The sequence below is a fragment of the Hippichthys cyanospilos genome, chromosome 1 (genome assembly GCF_059441005.1).
Source record: "Hippichthys cyanospilos isolate Australia breed blue-spotted pipefish chromosome 1, RoL_Hcya_1.0, whole genome shotgun sequence".
NCBI classification, from domain to species: domain Eukaryota; kingdom Metazoa; phylum Chordata; class Actinopteri; order Syngnathiformes; family Syngnathidae; genus Hippichthys; species Hippichthys cyanospilos.
Genome location: NC_142369.1, coordinates 35346771 through 35367141, shown reverse-complemented (window position 1 = coordinate 35367141; position 20371 = coordinate 35346771). Strand labels below are relative to the sequence as shown.

Below are 20371 nucleotides of genomic sequence, written 5' to 3'. Positions count from 1 at the left end.
TTGTTTTCCCTACTGAGTGGGAAACAAGGCTCTTCAACACTTGGTTGTGGCACCAAGTGTACCATCCTTGAGTGAGAATAGTTTTGCACCCTGTGAGTATGTGTCTTATGGAGGCTGGCTTGGTGCGCAGGACGCATGCAGGATCTTTGCCGAACCACTGGTTAAGATTAGTTGGTGTTAGAAGAATGTCGTAGGTGGTTTTGATGGTGAAGCTCAATCTCCTCGCATCCATAGTCAATACATCCCTCCAGTTCACTTTCCCCCTTTCAACACTATCCCATCACGTCCACAGACCTTGTTTGTAGAGGGCAACAGCCTTGGCCCATCTTGTTGCCTCCTCCTGACGCCGCACTTCCTCCACGACCATCTTCCTTTGTACTGGTGCAGTGGCACTTCTCCACGCTGGCCGGCTGACTGTTAGCCCAAGGTCTCCTCTTCCTTGCTGAGCAATCCCCACAATGTCAGCATGTCTGAGAGCTGTTGTTGCCTCCTCCACTCCTCTTGCTGGTCACCACTTTCGCCCAGTAGCCAATGTAAGCTTCCCAGGAAGTTGGGTATTGCCAATAGCCAGTAGGCCTGCATTGATGTTATTGAAGAGCTTCTTAACCTGGTCTTTATCTTTCAATCTTGCATCCTAGTGCCTTCCTAGGCTTTTGACTGGCTGCTCAGATACAGTGGGAATTGGGTCATCTCCGATGAAGAACTGGAGGTCAGCCAGCACTCCCTACACCACCGAAATGCTGCGTGACTTGTTGGTTTAATCTTTCCAGCATGATTTTCTCCTCGAGTTTTCTGAGTAACCCCCTGGTGCATTGAATGGTGGTAGTAAGTATGGTAATGTCATCCATGTAGGCTCTGAGGGGAGGGAGGCGCTGGCAGGAGCCAATCTTTTGTCCTCCAACTACCCCTTTTGAAGCTCGGATAATGCCCTCCATTGCCAGGGTGAAGGCTAAAGGAGAAATGGTGCATCCGGCTATAATGCCTACCTCCAATTGTTGCCATGAGGTGGTAAATTCAGGCGTAGAGAAGCTGAACTGCAGGTCCTGAAAGTAATCCTTGAACAGTGTAGTGAGTGTCTCTGGGATGTTGAATAACTTGAAGGCAATCCAGAGGATCTCGTGGGGCACCGAGCTGAAGGCATCCGCAAGATCCAAAAAGATTGCATGGACGTCCCTTTTCTCCAGTTTTGCTCTCTGGATCTGGTGCCAGATCATGCTGGTATGTTCCAGGCACCCCGAGAAGCCCCGTATTCCAATCTTCTGGACAGCTGTATCCAAATACCCATTTTTGTGCAGGTACTCAGCCATCCTTTGTGCGATCACTCCAAAGAATATCTTGCCCTCACGTTGAGCAAGGCAATGGGGTAGAAGTGACTGATGTCTGCTGCGTCTTTCTCCTTTGGGGTAAGGATCCCATCTGCCCTACGCCATATTTTGTGAATGGAACTCTTCTGCCACACCGACCTCATTAGGCTCCAGAGAAACCTACATACATCTGGTGCATTTTTATACAGCTTTTATGGGACTCGGTTTGGTCCAGGAGCGGATGCTGATCTCGCCCGATGGACAAACTTGTCCACCTCCTTCCATGTTGGAGGGCTAGTATCACATTGTTGTTCCGGGGGGTCAGTTGGTGGAATGTCTTGAGGAATGGCTGGATGTTCATGGCACCTTGTGTCCGAGTGGGTGGCTCTCAGGTGCTTCTCTAGATCTTTCTTTGATGTTTTTAAAACTCCATTCCTTGGTGAAGAGGGTCTTTAGAACTTGAAGGGATCTTTGTAGAATTTTGTTCTTGTCTGTTCTTTCTTCCTCCTTCGTTTCCGTAAGTTATCCACTCTGCGAAGGGACGCCAACCGAGTTTTGATGTCAGCTTGAAGGGTACATAGTCCCTCCTTTTCCACCTCCGAGACTTTTTTCCAAAGTTTCTTGAGTTGCCGCCGTTCTTAAATGAGGCCTTTGATCTCTTGTTGCTTCCTGTATACTGATGGAGTGGGAGCTTGTTTAGCACCCTTTGACAATAGTACAATGTGCATCAGCAAAGCATTGCACATTACAAGACCCATTTTTTCCATCTTCTTCTCCATGGTGCCTTGGAGTTGTTCGAGGGACCGGGTCAGGTCATTATTCACTGTTGCCCACAGCTTCTTTTCTGCAGCACCGGGCCACTTCACACGCAGTTTGTGACCTGGCAGTCTCTGCTCTACTGCAGGTCTGGGACTTTGGGTGGGATCCACTACTGATGGTTGTTTTGCCGCTGGTTTGATGTTTGAGTCTTCCGTGGCAGGGGTGCTGATGCTCTCCAAACAGTGGTTTTCATCCAGTTGGTGAACTTCATTTGCCTTTTTTGACTCATTTTGCAAGAAGTGGTCAATGCGAGGCCCCCAACCCTCTTCCCTCAAGCAGTTTTTCAATCCCTGGTGAATCCTCAAACCCCGAATAGAGGTTACTTTTCTCCATCTGCAGCCACATATGTGCAGTTTGTGGCCCATTGCTTTGGCAAGGCTTGTGCCAATTGCTGTGGTGTTTTCTTGTGCTGTGCTCTCTATAATCGTAGTAATTTCCGGTCCACTCATTAACATTATTTCAACCGATAAGTCTTCTTCCGCTCTCGCTCTCGCAAACTCTGGGGGGTATTCTTCTCATTTGTTTCTTCGTAGCTAAATAAACAGTATCCTTAAGCATGCCGGCTGTGTTGTCACATCATCGTGTCCTCAACGTGCAGTTTTAGGCCGTTTAGCATTCACACACTGGTCACATAGACAGTAGGTCGAAGCTATTTGGAAATGTGGGCGACCTAACGAAAAAATCAAATTTCTCCAAAATATCAGACTTGAGCTTTAAGCTCTGCAGCGTGAATGTAGCAAAAGAGTTGTGCTTGATGAACTGAAGATAAATACTGTTTATCAACTGTTTAAAGTTATCACTAATGCTAAACATGTCTCCATGATTCTATTTTGTCAGTCTGACTGAGGAATTGCTTAAGGAAAACAGAGAGACCATGTTACTGAACAGTGCCATTGACAAATTCACTTCACGTCCAGTTTTCGAGGAAGACGATGAGCAGGTGAGCAGGAGCTACAGATGTCTGTCATTTATTTTTTTTGTTTCTATGATGCAGTTGAAACTGCTTTTTTTTATTTATGTATTTATTTTTTTAAACCAATGGTTCTTAACCTTGTTGGAGGCACCAAACAGCACCAGTTTCATATGCTCGTTTACCGGACCCTTCTTTAGTAAAAAATAAAATATTATTTTTTTTACTGGTGCACAAAATGAATTGTGCATTAATATCACCTTGTTCAAATAACAAAACCAACACAGTGGGTAAAAGTACCAGTTCCCCGCCGCCACGTCGTGAGTCTGTACGGGTCGATCGCCGGCCGCAAATATATCGACCCTTTAGATCGCCGGCCGCAGGAGCTTATTTGCCTGGATCGGCGCTCGAGAGATAACAGGCTAATTCCGGTGTGTGGTCCCGACTGAGAAGGAGGTCTCACTCTGCTGCTTATCCAGCGCTCTCAAAGCGGACCGATAGGGAGTCTCACTCAGACACATATACAGCCCTCTCCAAGCGGTCTGATAGGGAGGTCTCTCTCTGTTGCATAAACCAGCGACCTCAAAGCGGACCGGTAGGAAATCTCAGAGCAGGACGCTTTCAATGACTGTGCCCACTAACTGCAGACTAGACTGAGGGTGCGGCAGAGGCTCCACCGAACCCATGAGACCGACTCACCGAACCCCGAGCGTTCGATCAAACCCAGGTTAAGAACCACTGTTCTAAACCATGAATTACAAATGCCAATGATCTGAGTTCAACATAATTGTGTGATACAAAGTCTTAATACAGTAGTAAACAGTTTTGCACTCTTGTCTTTAGAATGTCAGAAAAATCTCTAAAAGAAGACTAGGACAAGCTTAGCTGCTAAGCAGCAAAAGAATAACTCAGACCAGCCAAGATTGACTTTTCTCTGCCCAGGCAAAGGGAAAAAAAGCTTGGCGTATATTCTCATGCGTTGCCAACAGAATTTTTTGTCGCTCAAGCGTCTCCGCTTGCTTTTTATTCATTCAGCAAAGCATTGCACATTACAAGACATAACAAAACAGCCAGCCGGAAGCCACCAACAGCTGGGCCAAGGTCCCGGCTCACATTTTCCTGCGTCAACCGCTCTATCTAAGGACTGGGTCGAGATGAAATAGAATTGCATAGATGGATAACAATGCACATTATTCTAGACAAGAAATAAGCACACAATGATAACAACTTAATATTTGATTCCCTTCACAATGATGCAGTTGAAACTGCTTTTTTTCTTTTTAACCATGCCAATGGTTGACAAATGACAAATTGACAAATGCCAATGAGCTGAGTTCAACATACAGTAATTGTGTGATGCAAAGTGTTAATACTTTAGTAAACAGTTTTGCACTCTGTCTTTACCAATATTAGGGTCATGAGTGTAATATCTTTGTTTTGGTTTGGTTTTCAGAGCTTGAAGGGGTGTCCACCACCAGCTCCACTTTTTGATGATCATAATGAGGATGATGATCCTGACTGGCTCAGTTAAAATATGATGAAAACCTAAGTGATGCAGAGAGCCTGCCTCTGCTCATGCTGGACTGATGTCTGACATCATAATAATTCCTGTGACTGCCGCAGTACACTAGAAAATTGACCAAAAGTACTTGGTTTTCATTTGAGAAGAAAACTTAAGATTCTGAATAACAATAGCTTTTTTTTTTGTCTCATCTGTTTGCTATACTGTGGATACTATATAGAAAGTGTACACACCCCAATTTACACCCAAGTTTTTGGATCTAAAAAACAAGTTTTAAAACTTAAATTTGAAAAACCTTCTTCCACCATTGCTGTAATTTATAAACAGTACACTTAAATTAATTCCCTATAGTAAAAAGAACATAATGATAAAAGTTTGCTACCCCACTTATACTGTACACTACCTGCAGGCTGGACATTCCGCCTTGCTTTATTTACTGAAGTTTCACCATGGGGGTCTACAGGAACTCGCAAATGATAACACGCACCAATTCAAAATCCCAAGTTTTTAGGATCTAAAAAAAAACAAAATTAAAAAACGTATTTACACCATTACTGTGACTAATGTGCAGTACAATTTGACTAAAAATTTTTAAATAAACAAATGAAAGTGTACAAACCCACTCATCCACAAACTGTGGGGTGAGCGTTCCACCTTGCTTTATTTTCACTTTAGCAGTTAACATGACCTGGCTGCTTCATTTGCATGCTTCGAATAAAGGGAGACAGCTACTTACTACGGTGTCGGCAAACGCTCTGCAACCCACAGATTGCTACAGAGTAATAAGGGCATTTAAAAAAAAAAACTGCAAATGAAAAATTTAATCACATTAAAAAAAAACAACAAAAATAGATGCAATCAAAAACAAAATGGAGCGGGGAGGTGAGCAATGCAGTAGGCAGCAAGTTTAGGGCTCCCGCAAACTGTGCAATTTCTCTCTGTCTGTCCCCCACAGCCAAAGTCTACACTTCTTATTGTTAAAAGTTTATCAACTTTGGAGACATAACTGTTCGCTGAACAATGTCGAAATCGACCAAGGATAGTAGGAGAGGTCAGCCGACGGCGAACTTGGCTAGCGCTAGCTTGTCTTCCGATGCTACTGGAGCATTGGTAACGACACAGGTTGCAGAATTGCTTGAGAAGTTTCGGGAACATCTCGCAGCTGATTTTAAATCATCATTCGCAATGCTGGAGGGCAAATTGGATGCAATACAAGCAATGGTTTTGGGACATGCACAACGTATTACCAATCTCGAGTCAAACGCTAACGAAGTTAGCCAACGCTTGGATCAACTGGAAGCTCTTACATCGGAGTTGGCTGAGGAAGTCGAAACGTTCTGATCTCGAAGGGAGAAACAGAAGTCAGAATATTCTAATAGTAGGCCTGCCGGAATCCAGAGAGGGACCGCAGCCCACCGCCTTTTCCCCCGAGCTCCTCATGGAAGTTTTGGGGAATTCATTCTAAATTCAGTGCAAATCCAGGGGTGCAGCTATTTTGATTGATCAAAACGTACCTTTTGTACATTCCAATGTTATTTCTGATAATAATGGACAATTTATCAATGGATCAGGTAGGCTGGGTCATAAACTTGTGGCATTGGTCAATGTTTATGCACCCAATTTTGACAATGTTAAATTTTTTCAAAATGTTTTTTTCTAAGTTCCTGGGTCTAATTTTGCATTCTTTAATTTGGGGGGTGGATTTTAATTGTTTTATGTACGCTTCATTGGATCGCCCCTCCTCCAAGACCGTCAGCCTGAACAAATCAGCTTTGTACTGACCCAGTCTCACTGACCCATATCGCTTTCTGCATCCGAATGGTAGGGACTACAATTTTTTTTCCTCATGTACATCACACTTACACTTGTATTGACTATTTTTTTTTTTGATAACTTGTTGCTTTCAAATCTCGGATCTTGCCCATATGAAAGTATCATAATTTCAGATCACACCACCCTTGTTCTTGAGATGTCGTTTCTGGACTGCAATAGGACCAGAAGACGTCGGAGACTAGATTCACTGTTGCTTACGGACGAGGAATTCGTACCAGTTATATCCTCCAAAATAAAACTTTTTTTGACCGAAAATAGAGCCCCAGCTATGTCCTGCAATACTATTTGGGAGGCTATGAAGTGTTTTCTCAGGGGGGGAAATAATTTCGTTTGTGTCATTTAAGAGGAAATCCATGATGCAGAAACAGGACCCTTCCAATCAAATCCTGGATATAGACAGACAATATGCCCGATCGCCATCTTCGTATAAAGAAAATTTGAGGCTGCAGACTGAATTTAATATAAGTTCCACTCGTCAAGTTCAAGGTTGTTTGATGAGGACTAAAAGTGTTTTATTATGAACATGGGTAGAAGGCGGGTAAAATTTTAGCTTATCAGCTATGTGGAGTTAGAGCAAGACAATTGATACCGGCTATAAAAACTGATGATGGTGAATATCTCATCTGACCCTAAAATAATTAATGACTAATTCAAAAGATTCTACTCAGTTATACACACCTGAATCCACTGTGGGTGTGGGTGATATGGACTTTTGACTTAACAAGCTTAAACTGTCCAAGAAACATAAAATACAATTGACTGACAGAGGGAGACAGACGGCAAAGCCCGTCGGGATGCGCTACGATGAGTGCTCCGAGACCCTAGCAATGATAAGGTCACGTGAGGTGGTGATGGAGGAAAGAGAAAAAAATCCCTGCACATGTCAACAAATCGACACTAAAAAATATCTCACACAACATGTGAGTGACTAGGGTAGGAGTGGTGGGGTATGATGTGGTCCCACCAGAAGGAGCCAATTGTGGCGTTTCCTCAAGCGGCAGTCACGTCACGCAGGTTGAATTCAGGAATGACAGAGGTGTTCAGTTATGATGCTTAATATGGTGTCTGTGTAAGTGTTTGCATCTTTCAGCTTATACACCAAGCATACTGTCCTAGTTGGAGAAGGTCCAGTCTGTTGATCAGTCCAGAGGCACTTGGTAGGAGGAGGGTGGGTCAGGAGTCTTCAAAAATATCCTATCCAGGTGAGAAAGTTTGATAACAGTTTGTTTTCGGGAGCAGGCCGACATGAGTCCATAGCATGAGACTTTGAAAGGGGCTCCAATTAGCGGCCAACTTCTCCGCAGTGACAGACGTTCCGCACGAGGATCCTACTACCGCCTCCCAAATTGCGGTTGGATCCACTCGCATGCGAATTCAAGAGTTGTACGCTGGCCCAAATGCCTCCAAAGAAGACCGGCAGCTTATTGTCAAATCCAGCTGCACCTGTCTGGAAAATTTTGCGATGAACCAGTTGTCCACCTGCTCCAATAAGGTGAGAATCTGTTAACAAAATTCCAATAATGTGGGTGTTCCCCACATACAGTACTCTTCGGACAGGATTGATAGACACACCACCTTCACTGTGGTTGTGTATTCAGAGCCGGCTATCTCAGAGGACTGGGAATACTACCCCCAGACTTTTCTCTTTGAGAAAATCCGTCAATACAGTCGAGAGCCCAGTTGACCAATTACATGATTAGATTTGGAATAAAATATTGCAGGAGACTATAATGGTAGTTGACACAGCAGATAGCACACGGCAAAGACAACAAAGCAGAAGGTAAGGAGAGGAATAGAGCAGAACTGTCAAGACCAGTTTTATTGTGGCAGAAGAACTCATGAAATCAGCCCAACTGTTTACAGTGATTTTATTGAAAACATTTAAAGTTTATGATGCAGTTTTTCCCATACAAAAGGCAACTTTTTTTTTTCATGTGAGCCTGAGCAGAAACACTGTTGCTGAGTATGTCCATCAATCTGAAAGAGCAGCTTGTGAAAAAAGGAAAAAGATTTCATTGCATATTTCCACACTGTGGATAATAGCACAACTCTTCTGACATTGCCGAGTTATCAATTTACATCTGCGGAGTGGACTCCAGCCAGAGTGTGACAATGTAATTTTTAGCGTTACATTCTATGCATGGCACAACTACTACACATGGTCTGTACGGAGGTGTCAAGACCCCAACTCAGGGTCTACAGGTGAACCAAAGCACCAGATCATGTATGGAAGGTGAAGGCCAAAGGTGATTCTGTCAGGTAGGTCTGGACAGTGGGTACACCTGTAAAAGAAATACCACATGGGATTAATCCGATTCAACCTAAATATATAAAAAAAAATACTACCAATTTATTTTTCAATTAGGCCTATGTTTTAAAAATATTTCACTTGAGTGACTTGAGATTTTTTTGTTCATCTTTTGCCATTTCCCTCAGAAAATATACTTATAGCCTTTAAATACTGTGATGGTGTTTTCGTTGATAGCAAGTGGTAAACTGGCTGCCCCCTGTGATGGATTAAAACAGATGTATTTTATTGCTTAATTCATATTTAACCAACATACTATGATGCTTTCCACTTGTAAACAAAGCTTTATTTGTCACAGCTTTGGCTAAAGCCTTGGCCTACAGCACTGGAGCTCCAGACGCTAGAAAGTAACAGCAACTTTTGCTAGCACAATTGCCAACTTTGGGTCATGGCTGTTGAGGGGAGGACACTGGTGCACGACGGCCACAAGGGATGGACACTTCGTCAGCACTGACAGATGCCCTTTTTCCGACAACCGACAAATGATGGGAATGCTAAAAAAGAGCTGAGGATTAAGAATGTTGGAAGTGCAATTTTTATCAGTTGTCGGAATGGACATTGCGTCAGATGGCCATCACTTCACCATGCCCTTTTTTGCAAACTGAATTACAATATAGTCAACCGACTTGTATGTTTGTCTGGTATTTTGTTGATTCTCTAGAGTACAAATTGCAATCGCTCAACAGTCAATGTAACAATAGTCACTTTGCAGCGCCACCAAGCAGTGGAGAAATATGTTCAGTTGAGTGAATAAACTGGGTTACTGGAGAGGTCTTTGTAGTATCACCCTTTCATAGTCCTGGTTTCATGGACCAAAATGCTTACTGAACACAACCTCGCTGCCCAAAAGTTACAAGTAATGTTTAGAATTAAGTGTGAAGAGATTTTTGGATATTTTGCTTTTTAAATATGTTTTACATAAAGAAATTGGCTTGCTGATAAGAGATATCCCGGATGTGTTTCCACTGCAAGGAGTTCAATCTTTCAAGTAAGCAATGGGCGCACAACAAATGTGCTTGCTTTCTCTGATTGATACTTGGCCAGGAAATGCAAGATAGTTTTTTTAAAGCTGTATTATAATAAAATCAAGCTCACCAATACTTTGTTTTACTTGTAGTGTATGTTACAGATGAAATTTAGACACGTTAATGAAACCGTCTTCAACGTATAAATGAATGATACGTGTTAGCCAGGCATTTATAAATGAAAACCGACATCCAGCATTTGAGTATCACATAAAGTCTGCTAATACCATCCAGTGGACATGATTGCAAATTGCTTTGTGCTAATTGTTGCCACAAATTTCAATACAGTAAATGAGATACGGAAGAACAAGTGAATTATATAGAATGCGGAGTGATTCCTGATCAAGTACCTGTTTAGCTTTATTTAATACTGCAATACATCTTGAACTTTTTACTTGTACATATTTAACATGATTTCCAGCTGATCTTTTCATCTATCATCACCCCTAAAAATCGAACCTCATTTACTCTTTCAATACCCACTCCCTCCAGCTGTATATCTAGTTCCAAATTAGTTCTATGAGTTCGATGATTGCTAAAAAGTATCATTTTTGTTTTGCTCAAATTCAAGGACAATTTATTCCTGTCCAACCACACCTTTAATTAATTCATTATTTATTAGTCTTATTTCTGTGGATAAGCCACTCCCAGAACAAAAAAATATTAGTATCATCTGCAAACAAAACCATCGTAAAAGTTTGTGATACCTTGCATATATAAGAGTTTACGTACCAATACTGACCCCTAAGGGACACCGCAGGTAATGTCCAAACACTCTGAGCAGGTGTCACCCAACTGAGGGGTCTTACACGCCCCCATCCTACATCCTGCAATCCGACCCATTAGACCCAACTTCACAAATTGCTTCCTTTTCGTTAAGTAGCTTTTGATCCATTCTAGCGCTTTTCCTTAATACCATACTTGTCTAGTTTATTGCATAATATTTCATGATGTACCATGTCAAATGCCTTTCTTAGATCAATAAATATTCTAACAATATATTGTTGTAAATCTATTGCATTTGAAATGTCATCAACTGAATCAATTAGGGCCAGTGATGTCGATCTCTTGGATCTAAATCCATACTGTTCTTCAGTGAGCACTTGATGTTTATGACTTTATCTAGTCTGTTAGTAAAAAGTTTTTCTAATATTTTGGAAAATTGTGATTCTAAGGATAAAGGTCTGATTTCATATGAGTGTTTTTGTGATGTGAAACAATATATCAATATCTCAATAACATAATACAAGGAGTTGGACCAGATACGTTTTATACTTCTTCCTAGTTCCTTTTGAACATATATAGCACATTTAATTGAACTGAACATATAGTGACAATTCTTTTATTTGCTTCTTTTTGGTGTTTGTTGTTGGTTCTCACGTTTTATTTTATTGTGCCTATTATATATATGTTCAATAAAAAAAAATCAATCAATATATGATATATTGTAGCGGTTTGGATGCAGAGAGGGGGGCGGAGTCAACGTGAATTCCAACAGCTGTGTTTTTAATGACATTCACCAACATCGGTACACAAACGTGTCATTCAATTACTCCTCAACATGTGCCTCTAACTTCTATATTCCCTCCGTATTATTGTTCCCCCTTGAACCCTTGTTCCCAACCACAGTTCCGTGGGTGAATTATGTATGACCCACTACACAGGCCCCCCCAGAATTCATCCATAATCAAAATCCCTGCGCCTGGGAGGAACAATGACCCGACTGCTACGCGTTACAACCTCAGGCGCGAAAGGGGAAAGAGGGGTTGCCGAAGAACAATCCACTGAACCAACGTCAGGCGGAACCGGGTCAAACAAAGCGGGGCCAGCTGCGTCCGAAGAAGGGGGCTCAGGCGGGCGACCTCGATGAGGCCTCCCAACCAAATCCACTGGCCTGGAAATGTCCATGTGAGCCTGCTTCACTGCTTCAATCAAAACAGTCTCGGGTCGGTCGCCCATGTCCAGGACCAGCGATTTGTCCCCCTCGCCCGAGGACCTTAAATGGCCTGTCGTAGAGGGGGCGCAGCGGACCCTAGTGGGCATCATGCCGGACGAAGACGAACTCGGCCGAGCATTGGCAGTGAGGCACCCAGGACCCAGGCGTGCCATGCTGCGAAGTAAGAATGAGTCAGTGGCAGAGAAAACCTCTGTCTGGACGGAGAAAGACGCGTTCCGCGTAGCCTCTGGAATTAAAACGCCAGGAACGCCAGGAAAAAAAATTCAACCATATATATATATATATATATATATATATATATATATATATATATATATATATATATAATTGCAAACAATCCGACCGTAAACTTGAACTAAATGACCCAGGTACCGTAACGGTTAGGCGCCTGGCGTCGAACTTGTGGGCCCGGTTGCTGGGGCTCACCCACCACACCCTCACCATTGTCATGGTCTACATGGGAAGGAGGTGATAGAATGAGTACGCCCAGAGCAGGGCCAGATGCAGGCACAGAAGTGGTGTTGATGCAGCCTTCGCCAGCCTGTGAGAACAACTCCCGCAAACGCAACTCAATATCATTCAGGTCACCCTCCAGAGTGGGTGCAGGAACCTCAATGGGCGCCCACTCTCGGGCTTGGTCCAGGACCCAGGCATTATCCATAGGCTCACAGCAACGGTAAGGTTTTAGCTGATCATGGTGGACGACTTTCAATCGGAGCTAGGATTTTTATGGATGCGGTACAAAAGGTCATCCAAGTGTCCAAGGATGAAGAATGCCCCCTCATATGACGGCAGAAACTTCTTCACTCGGTTCCGGACATGACGGGTACCTTTCACCAGATACCACACCGAGTCACCAACCTTGTACTGCATGTGCAACAGTTTTTGTCATTCTGCCTTTTTGCACGCATAACTTTCTCGCCCAAGGCCTCTCGAGCAACCTGGTGGGCCAGCTCCAGTCGCTCACGCATCTGTGTCATGAACTCGGGACCTACCAGGTCTACTGGTTCACTCATTTCTCTGCCAAACATCATGAAGTTTGGCGTAACCCCAGTGGCACTGTGCTTGGTTGCCCTGTAGGCCATGATTGCGTACAGCACCATGAGGTCCCAGTCCCAATGGCAATGTTCTGCAGTGGAAGCCAGAATCTTTTGGAGAGTTGCGTTAAAACGCTCAACTTGCCCATCCGACTGGGGTCGGATCGATGTGGTGTGCGTCTTGTCAATTCCGAACAAGCTGCACATATTTTGGAACACTTCAGATTCAAAGTTGCGTCCTTGATCGCTGTGTAGTGTGTGAGGTATTCCGTAGCCGCAAACCCACTGTGATGCAACATTCCCGGCAACAGTCACGGCGCGTTCGTCAGGGATGAGGATAGCCTCCGTCCATTTTGTGAAGTATGAGCATGACCAGGATGATGGATTATCTCAAAATCGTACTCCGCAAACTTCTCAAGCCATCGAGCTAACTGTCCTTCTGACCCTTTCATTCTGGTGAGCCAGCATAGGCTGCTGTGATCTGTGCGAACTTTGAAATGTTGTCCAAGTAGATACTGACGGAAATGTGACGTGAAATCCACAATGGCCAGTAGCTCTCGTCTTGTGGTGCAGTAGTTCTGTTCAGTCCTGGTCAACTTGTGGCTGCCATAAGCCAGCACTCGCTCCACGCCCTGCTGCATCTGAGACAGTACAGCACCGATGCCCGCGTCACTGGCATTGGTGTCGTAACATCATTTCACCACAATCGAGCGGGTAGCCTAGAAAGGGGGCGGAAGTGAGGAGATGCTTGAGCTTGTCAAAGGCAGCTTGGTGCTCGGCCTGCCATAGGAAACGGGCATTCTTCTTAGTTGTGGTGTGGTTCTGCTATTGAAGCGAAGTCTTTTACGAATCGGCGATAGTATGAGGCCAGGCCAATGAATCGCCTGACCTCTTGAACGGACGTTGGTGTAGGCCAGGACTGGACATTCTGGATTTTCCCGGGGTCAGAGGCAACGCCCTCCTCGGATACTATGTGGCCTAGATAGAACACTTAGCATCTGTAAAGACAGCACTTGGCTGGTTTCAGCTTGAAATTGGCTTGTTGAAGCCTGTCGAACACCTTGCCCAACAGTTGTAGCATCCCCGCCACCTCCGTGGCCAACACAATGATGTCGTCCAGAGACCATGCAGGTCTCCCACTCAGGCCGGCTAAAACACGGTCCATAAGCCATTGGAATGTTGCTGGGGCATTGCAAAGACCAATTGGCATGATGTTCCATTCGAGGAGGCCCGTTCCGGTACAAAAAGCAGCGGCTTTTCGTGCTCTCGGGGTCAGTTCCACTTGCCAGTAGCCGGATGCAAGATCGAGGGTGCTGAATCACTTGGCAGCTGGGACTGTGTCCAGCGTGTCCTGGATACAGGGCAATGGATATGCGTCGGTTATGGCGCGGTCATTAAGGGCCTGGTAGTAGACGCAGAGTCGATATGTTCCATCCTTTTTACGCACCATAACAGTTGGAGAAGCCCAGCTGGTTGGACTGCGCTGGGCAACACCGCTCCGCAGACTGTCGCAGATCTGTTGGTCCGCATTCTGCTGTTTCCTTCATCATTCTCCGCTGTGACTGTTTGACGGGAGCACCAGGATGGGTCAGGATATCATGCTGCACCAGGCTGGTTCGACCAAGGTCTGTTGGCCCTGTGGAAAACACATGTCCGTAATTGCATAGCTAACCTTTAAGGCGGAGCTGTTCACCTTAACTGAGGTCTGTGGAGCTTTGGGCTAAAGTTCCTGTAGGTGTGGAGGGACAGTCAGTGGATTGGCAAAAGTATCATCGGCTGCAGGCCCACTGGTGGCTTGCACAGCTTCAACGGGCTGGAGGATCCTAGCAATGGATCCCTCCTCAATAGTCACGCCTTTGTTGCCAGGGTTGATGAGCCGAACTGGTACTACTCTAGACGGCTTGGTGGTGACCAGGACTCTGGCAACAAGTACTATGTGTTTCTCAACAAACCCTTTTGTGGGGCTTAGCATCTAGTTCCCGGAAATTGGTGCACTGACACTTACGCCACCCCGGGTTCGGTTCTGGCTAGTCTCACGGCCAATGGCTTTGAGCTGGCCTCGTTTTGGTAGTACGGCACCTCTTCTCCGAACAGAATGATACGTTGCCAGCCAAAATCAAGGCTGACTTCAGCTTGGGAAAGAAAAGGATGCCAGAGCAGCACTTCATTGCAGGCTATATTCGCCACCACTAGATCAACAGTTATCTGACGGTTGCAAATGTCCACTGTCACCTGAGACAGACACGTATCCTGGTCCCACGCCGCTCAAGGTCTCGACAGTTGATGGTTGCAGGGGGGGCCTTACGTCAGGGTGTATGGAATTGTTGTCGTGCAGAGGTAACACGCGTCTCCTGGCCCCACTGTCCAACACATACGTCTAACTCATACAGACGCACAGCTATGCACATTTCTTTATCTTGAGCCTTCAGGTGGATTGCAGTTGATTCAATGCAGTCACCAGGGTTACGGCTTGACTTTGGTGCTTCGGTGGTCTTCCAAGGTTACTGTATCAACTGGTTCATATTCCACTGACTTGCGAAGGATAGGCATGCTGTATAAAATATTACCTCGATGAGCAGAGGTGAATGGATTTGATTAGGGGACTTTCATGGGTGAAGAGGAAGCTGAATAGCCGTGCTCACAGTTGCCTTTAAAGCAACTTTTACGAACGTCCTCGGGGAAGGGATTTGACCTGTGGAACGGTGGTGGTGCAAGAAATTCCTCCTCCTTAGCACGTGTGACGTTACAATTTGCATCACACATAAACGGGTTGTAATGCTCACATTTTGCCACGGTCTCAATGTTAGATCGTTCAATCCACTCGTAACTTCCAGAAACTTTGTTCATCAGCATGTGCGGGCCATTATCCTCGAATCCGTTCATCTCACAGGGGTAACGAGGAGCCGCCATCGGAAGTTAGCTTAGCTTCAGCTGTCTAGCCCGGTTGCCTCGTTAACCCGTTCACTGCTCTCACCACTCCTTTTTGGTGATGTGTGAGGGTCCCTTCATGGTCGCCAGTGTTATCCGTTCCTGTTCACCCGGTGGCCGTAGACACAGGATACGGGGAAAACCTCATTTCCAGGGCCGGACTTGCCTGTCGGGGTAAATAGCCCTCGCAGGACGGCTCGAAGCGGTGCTCGCAGTCGGCACAAATGGGAGTGGGAAGGCAGAGTCGTCTCAACCGTCACTTTTATTTTTGTTAATAAACCAAGAACAGCATCGCACTTAAACGGACTTAAACGGTCATCTCGTTCTCCTCAGAAAAAAACTCCCTGCACATGCGCCCTTTTTACTCCACATTTTTCTTCTTCCTCCCTCTCTCGCACGCGATCAGTCACACTCTCTCTACGCAACAAAACTAACAAGACACTGACACCAAGGGATCAGAAACATGAACTTAAAAACATAAACAAATCACCAACTAACAAACCCAGAATGTGAAAAGACTAATCAAAAGGCCAACCCAGAACAGAATGCATAACTCCACTACCAACCCAAAATGATACCATCCAAGAACATAGAAAATACGGCCACCACAAAACTCATTTCATAAGACACAGGTTTCAAACTCCAGTCCTCAAGGGCTGGTATCCTGCATGTTTTCAAAGTTTCTCTCTCAAATACACCTGATTCAAATTCTTAGGCTCATGTTCGAGTTCCTGCAGAGCTTACTAATGAGCTAATCATTTGAAACCGGTGTGTTGAAGAGAGAAAACTGGAAAACATGCAGGATACCAGCCCTCAAGGACTGGAGTTCGACACCTATGTCGTAAGATATTAAATCGCTAATCTGCCAAAGGTAAGATTTATTGAACTGTGGGAAATGTAGGGTGTATCTCATTTTAAAATTATGACTAAATCAATATGAAATGCGGATTCATATTTTCTCAGATTTTACAATTTAATAGCCATATTACAATGTTGATGATCAAAATTGTTCAAATAATCGTTAATCGTCATTCAAAATGTAGGGTGGGCACCAGCAAGCCTGCGACCCTTCTCGTGGCTTCACAAAATGGATGAATTGAATGGCTGTGTTTAGTTCTTAAAGTTTGGCACTTTGGGGCTTCCATAGGGAAGTTGCCTTACATCATCTGCGGCAAATCGGGTATGGGAGGGAGAGCCATGCCTCGTGTATCCGACTGACGCTGACGACAGGGAAGTTGCAAGCTGCGGACTATACAATTAAATGTTGATCCGATATTCAACGATTTTGATACCGATCTCAATCTCGGTGGAACCCTACAATGAGTAGCATGCGAACCATCCTGAGCGCGACCGGTCTGGTCGCACTGTCGGGTTTAGGCTACGGAATGTGGGCGCTCATTGCTCCGGGAGAAGAGAGACGAAAAGAAATAATCAAGGTGACTGTACAATGTCATGTCTGTCATTATTTGGACCGAGAAATGCCAGTCAGTTACGTTGTACTAGCAGATTGCTTCTATATAATATCGAGAGTAAATGTTGTCACGCCAATATTTACAAAAGACCGGCCGGCGTCTGAAGACTCAGATATGTTGGTTTCTGTAGTGGTTTCTGTAGTTTAATCAATAGCGTCTGGTTTTAGTGCTAAACTGCATTGTCACCTACTGTTTGGAGATTATATTGATTATGTAATATTGAGATTATAATAAAATACTTAAGGCGCGGTGTGTGTTTTTGTAATCTTTTTACGAAGGTATGAAATTATTTTTGCTGTCAAAATGTATTTGAACATTTTAATAGTAATACTATTTTGTTTTAAAACACATGCCACTAACATATTTACTCTTCTCGGTATAAAATGCAATATGTGGGGATGTACGCGGACTTCCTTTTAAGCCCCATTCACCCTCTGAAAATATCATCTATCAAAATCTCAGTGCCTCACTGAGTAAAGAATGACGAAACGAGGATCTTACACGCAGTTTCAAAATTTTAAGTAGAGGTACCTCTAATTTGATAAAACTAAACAAAAACATACTTGACTGAATTTTCTGTTGAAAATCAATCAAATGACAATTAGCGCGGTAGTTAAATTTTCGAAGAAAAACATATTTTATATGTTTTTCTTTATTTTATATGTTTTTCTTCGCAAATGATGCCGTTATAGCAGCCTGTCAACGGCAGTGAATGAGTTAATAGCTTCTTTAAAAACAAAAGAGTGAAATACAGTACAAGGCAGCCTGTCTACTTGTGGCATGCTTCACCAAATGTATAACCAGTATAGTTTCATGCGTTCATTTGTGAAAGCACTGAAAAAAGTGTTGCGTTGAATTTACTTCATTTTATTTCCTAAAACGTTTGCATGAATTAAAAGGATATACATCCAAATATTTTCTGAAATAGAATATAAAAATTTATTTTTAAATATAGGAGCATCCATATATCATCCATATATATCCAGATATTTTCTTCAATAGAATAAATAAAATAATAATAAATAAAAATAGTTGTTTAAAATATACTGTAGGTGCATCCATATGATTTGTATTGTGTACAACTGACAGTGAAAGGTTGTAAATTAAACACATTTTCCCCACTGTACAGCAATATATATTGTACATATATTTTTTTAAAGTATTAATTTAGCCATCTTATAAGTAGCTCGTATGCTGTACATGTGTGGACACCCCTGGAAAAGATTCTTGGCACTGTATGAATGTCATGGAATGTAGGTTATAGATCAGTACTATTAGTAATAGTGTGCACACCATTAGAGAAGGCTTTGGTGACCATCACAGTCCATTTTGTATGGTTAAAACAGGCATGGAGAACAATTTGCCAATATCTTTTAATATCTGCTCTCCGTGTTTAACATTAAAGTGGTCCAGTGGCCCAGAGCCCCCCAATGTAAGTAAACACTGGCCTCACAGGACCAGTACTAATTACCATACATAAATACAATGAAATCAGCTTCTTACACTTGTTTAATATGTAATACTCAATAGTTTTTATTTTAGACTTAAATTGCTCAATCATTGTTGATCATTGTACTGCACTGCACACAGTTTTTGCACAACAGGTTAAATTCTGTCTCAAACAGAATATTAAGTAAAATATGCAAATGTATGTTTATGTAATATACGTAATATATGTAAATGTAAAGTTACAAAAATTATGGTCATAAAAAGATATGAACCAAAAAACTACCCAGAAGTATATTTGGGATAGGATAAATGGCGCTGCTACACCTTTCATGTTTTCCCTCACTAATTTCTTATTGTATGTTTGTGCCTACTGACTCCTAGAATCTGCCTGAGTCCAACCCGATGAGAATGGAGGAGACAAGGAAAAGGAATGCTCTTGTAATGCAGGCACTCAAGGAGGCTGCTGAAACGAGTGAAAATCTTGCAAGAGGATTGGGTGTATCTTCAAAATAGACTTGACCTGTAGTGATGTTGCTTAAATCTACAGGCACGTGATGATTACTACAATTACTTAGATGGTTGTTTTGCCACTGTCAAGTAATGGGCAATTTGCTGCCTGCAGGGGGCGCTTCCTCTTCATGTGACTCATACGCTTTGGCTGTTGTAGCCAATCACGTCCACTTCCTGGTTTGTTGTGTTCAGTATCACTGTATCACCACGAGCTGCTTCTGCAGCTAACTACAGCGATTAACGTGGCTAACATGCTTATGCTACTTATACGGATATCACTCGAGGTAGGACGCAAGCAGTCTATCAAGCTTAAGTGTCAAGATGAAATGACAGAATCCACATTGTAATCCACAGAGTAATTGAATGATTGATTTGAAATAAACTACTATCACTTGATGGTAGTTAATTTCAAATGTGTCAAAATACTGTGCACTTAAATGTATTTTTTAAATATTATGCATGGTAATTTTTTTTGTTATTGGAACAAATGCTGTATTATATATTTTATTCAAAAATAAAACTTCCATCTAATCTAAAAAATGACTACCAAAAATTGATTTTAAAATTGTATGTATTTTAAAGTTCTATTTTCAATACCGTGATATGTTTGCTTTAGTCATTAAAATTTGATTAATATATGATGTGAGAAAGGTTAAGTTGTGATAACGCAAGACCAGAGCAAGGGCCCTACTAATTTTGTGGTGACATCTTGTGAAGTCTTGTTGTGATGAGGTTGGGGAATCGGAATTTTCCAGTACTGACATGATAGTGACTGTTGGTGCTTGGTGAAGTTGGGTGATGGAATATTGTTTGCAGAGCGAATGAGGACATAAATCCGTCTCAGTGACACTGACAATTTTTAAACTGATTAAAAAAAAAAAAAAAATGTTTCCAGGTTAACCACTGTGGGAAACTTTGACCCAACTTGGGCTTTTTGATGTGTGATATCAAAGCATAAAAAAAACACGAGGAGCCCAGAATATTGTTTAGATTGTCAAAACATAATGACTTTCAATATGCCACGATGCCGTTCCTTTCTAAATTCTTGCAAAAGGGAGGTCGAGAGCTACACTTATATGTGACAAATTTAGGCCAATGTCGGGCTCATTTACTGCCATTTAAAATTGGAAATATTGTCAGTTTTGGACATATTGAAAACTTGATGTTCCCCCCAGTTTTTTGCATTAATCCCTTTAACGGCAATTTGCGAATGGGGTGCAATAAAAAATTTTGTATTTGCTCCTGCAAGTGTAACATTTTAATATGTTACTATAGGTATATTATTTATAAATAAGCA

General features: G+C 43.0%; 2 protein-coding genes across 7 annotated transcripts in view; both read left to right on the top strand.

The window, feature by feature from the left end:
- The window catches only part of fkbp15b (FKBP prolyl isomerase family member 15b), a 69524-nt gene extending 64417 nt beyond the window's left edge, over nt 1–5107 (top strand). For all 5 annotated transcript variants that reach the window (XM_088414884.1, XM_088414875.1, XM_088414866.1 and 2 more), the window contains 2 exons: nt 2961–3063; nt 4487–5107. In XM_088414884.1, the coding sequence (XP_088271010.1) occupies nt 2961–3063; nt 4487–4564 (181 nt within the window). In that variant the 3' untranslated portion in view covers nt 4565–5107. The remainder of the gene's footprint in view (nt 1–2960; nt 3064–4486) is intronic.
- An 11691-nt stretch (nt 5108–16798) lies between these two features.
- Nucleotides 16799–19627, top strand: uqcc3 (ubiquinol-cytochrome c reductase complex assembly factor 3). 2 transcript variants are annotated; one of them, XM_088420920.1, is made up of 3 exons: nt 16799–17079; nt 18946–19111; nt 19187–19627. In XM_088420920.1, exons 1-2 carry the CDS (start codon nt 16963–16965, stop codon nt 19075–19077), a joined length of 249 nt encoding a protein of 82 aa, XP_088277046.1. In that variant the 5' UTR covers nt 16799–16962; the 3' UTR covers nt 19078–19111; nt 19187–19627. The 2 variants fall into 2 exon arrangements, with proteins under 2 accessions (XP_088277046.1, XP_088277039.1); XM_088420913.1 differs by having other exon boundaries at nt 18946–19627.
- Nucleotides 19628–20371: the final 744 nt, after the last annotated feature.

Excerpts from the sequence above, each read along its gene's own strand:
- uqcc3 (XM_088420920.1), top strand. The coding sequence starts at position 16,963 with ATGAGTAGCATGCGAACCATCCTGAGCGCGACCGGTCTGGTCGCACTG. Across the intron at positions 17,080-18,945 it reads GACGAAAAGAAATAATCAAG|AATCTGCCTGAGTCCAACCC; the intron begins GTGACTGTACAA and ends ACTGACTCCTAG.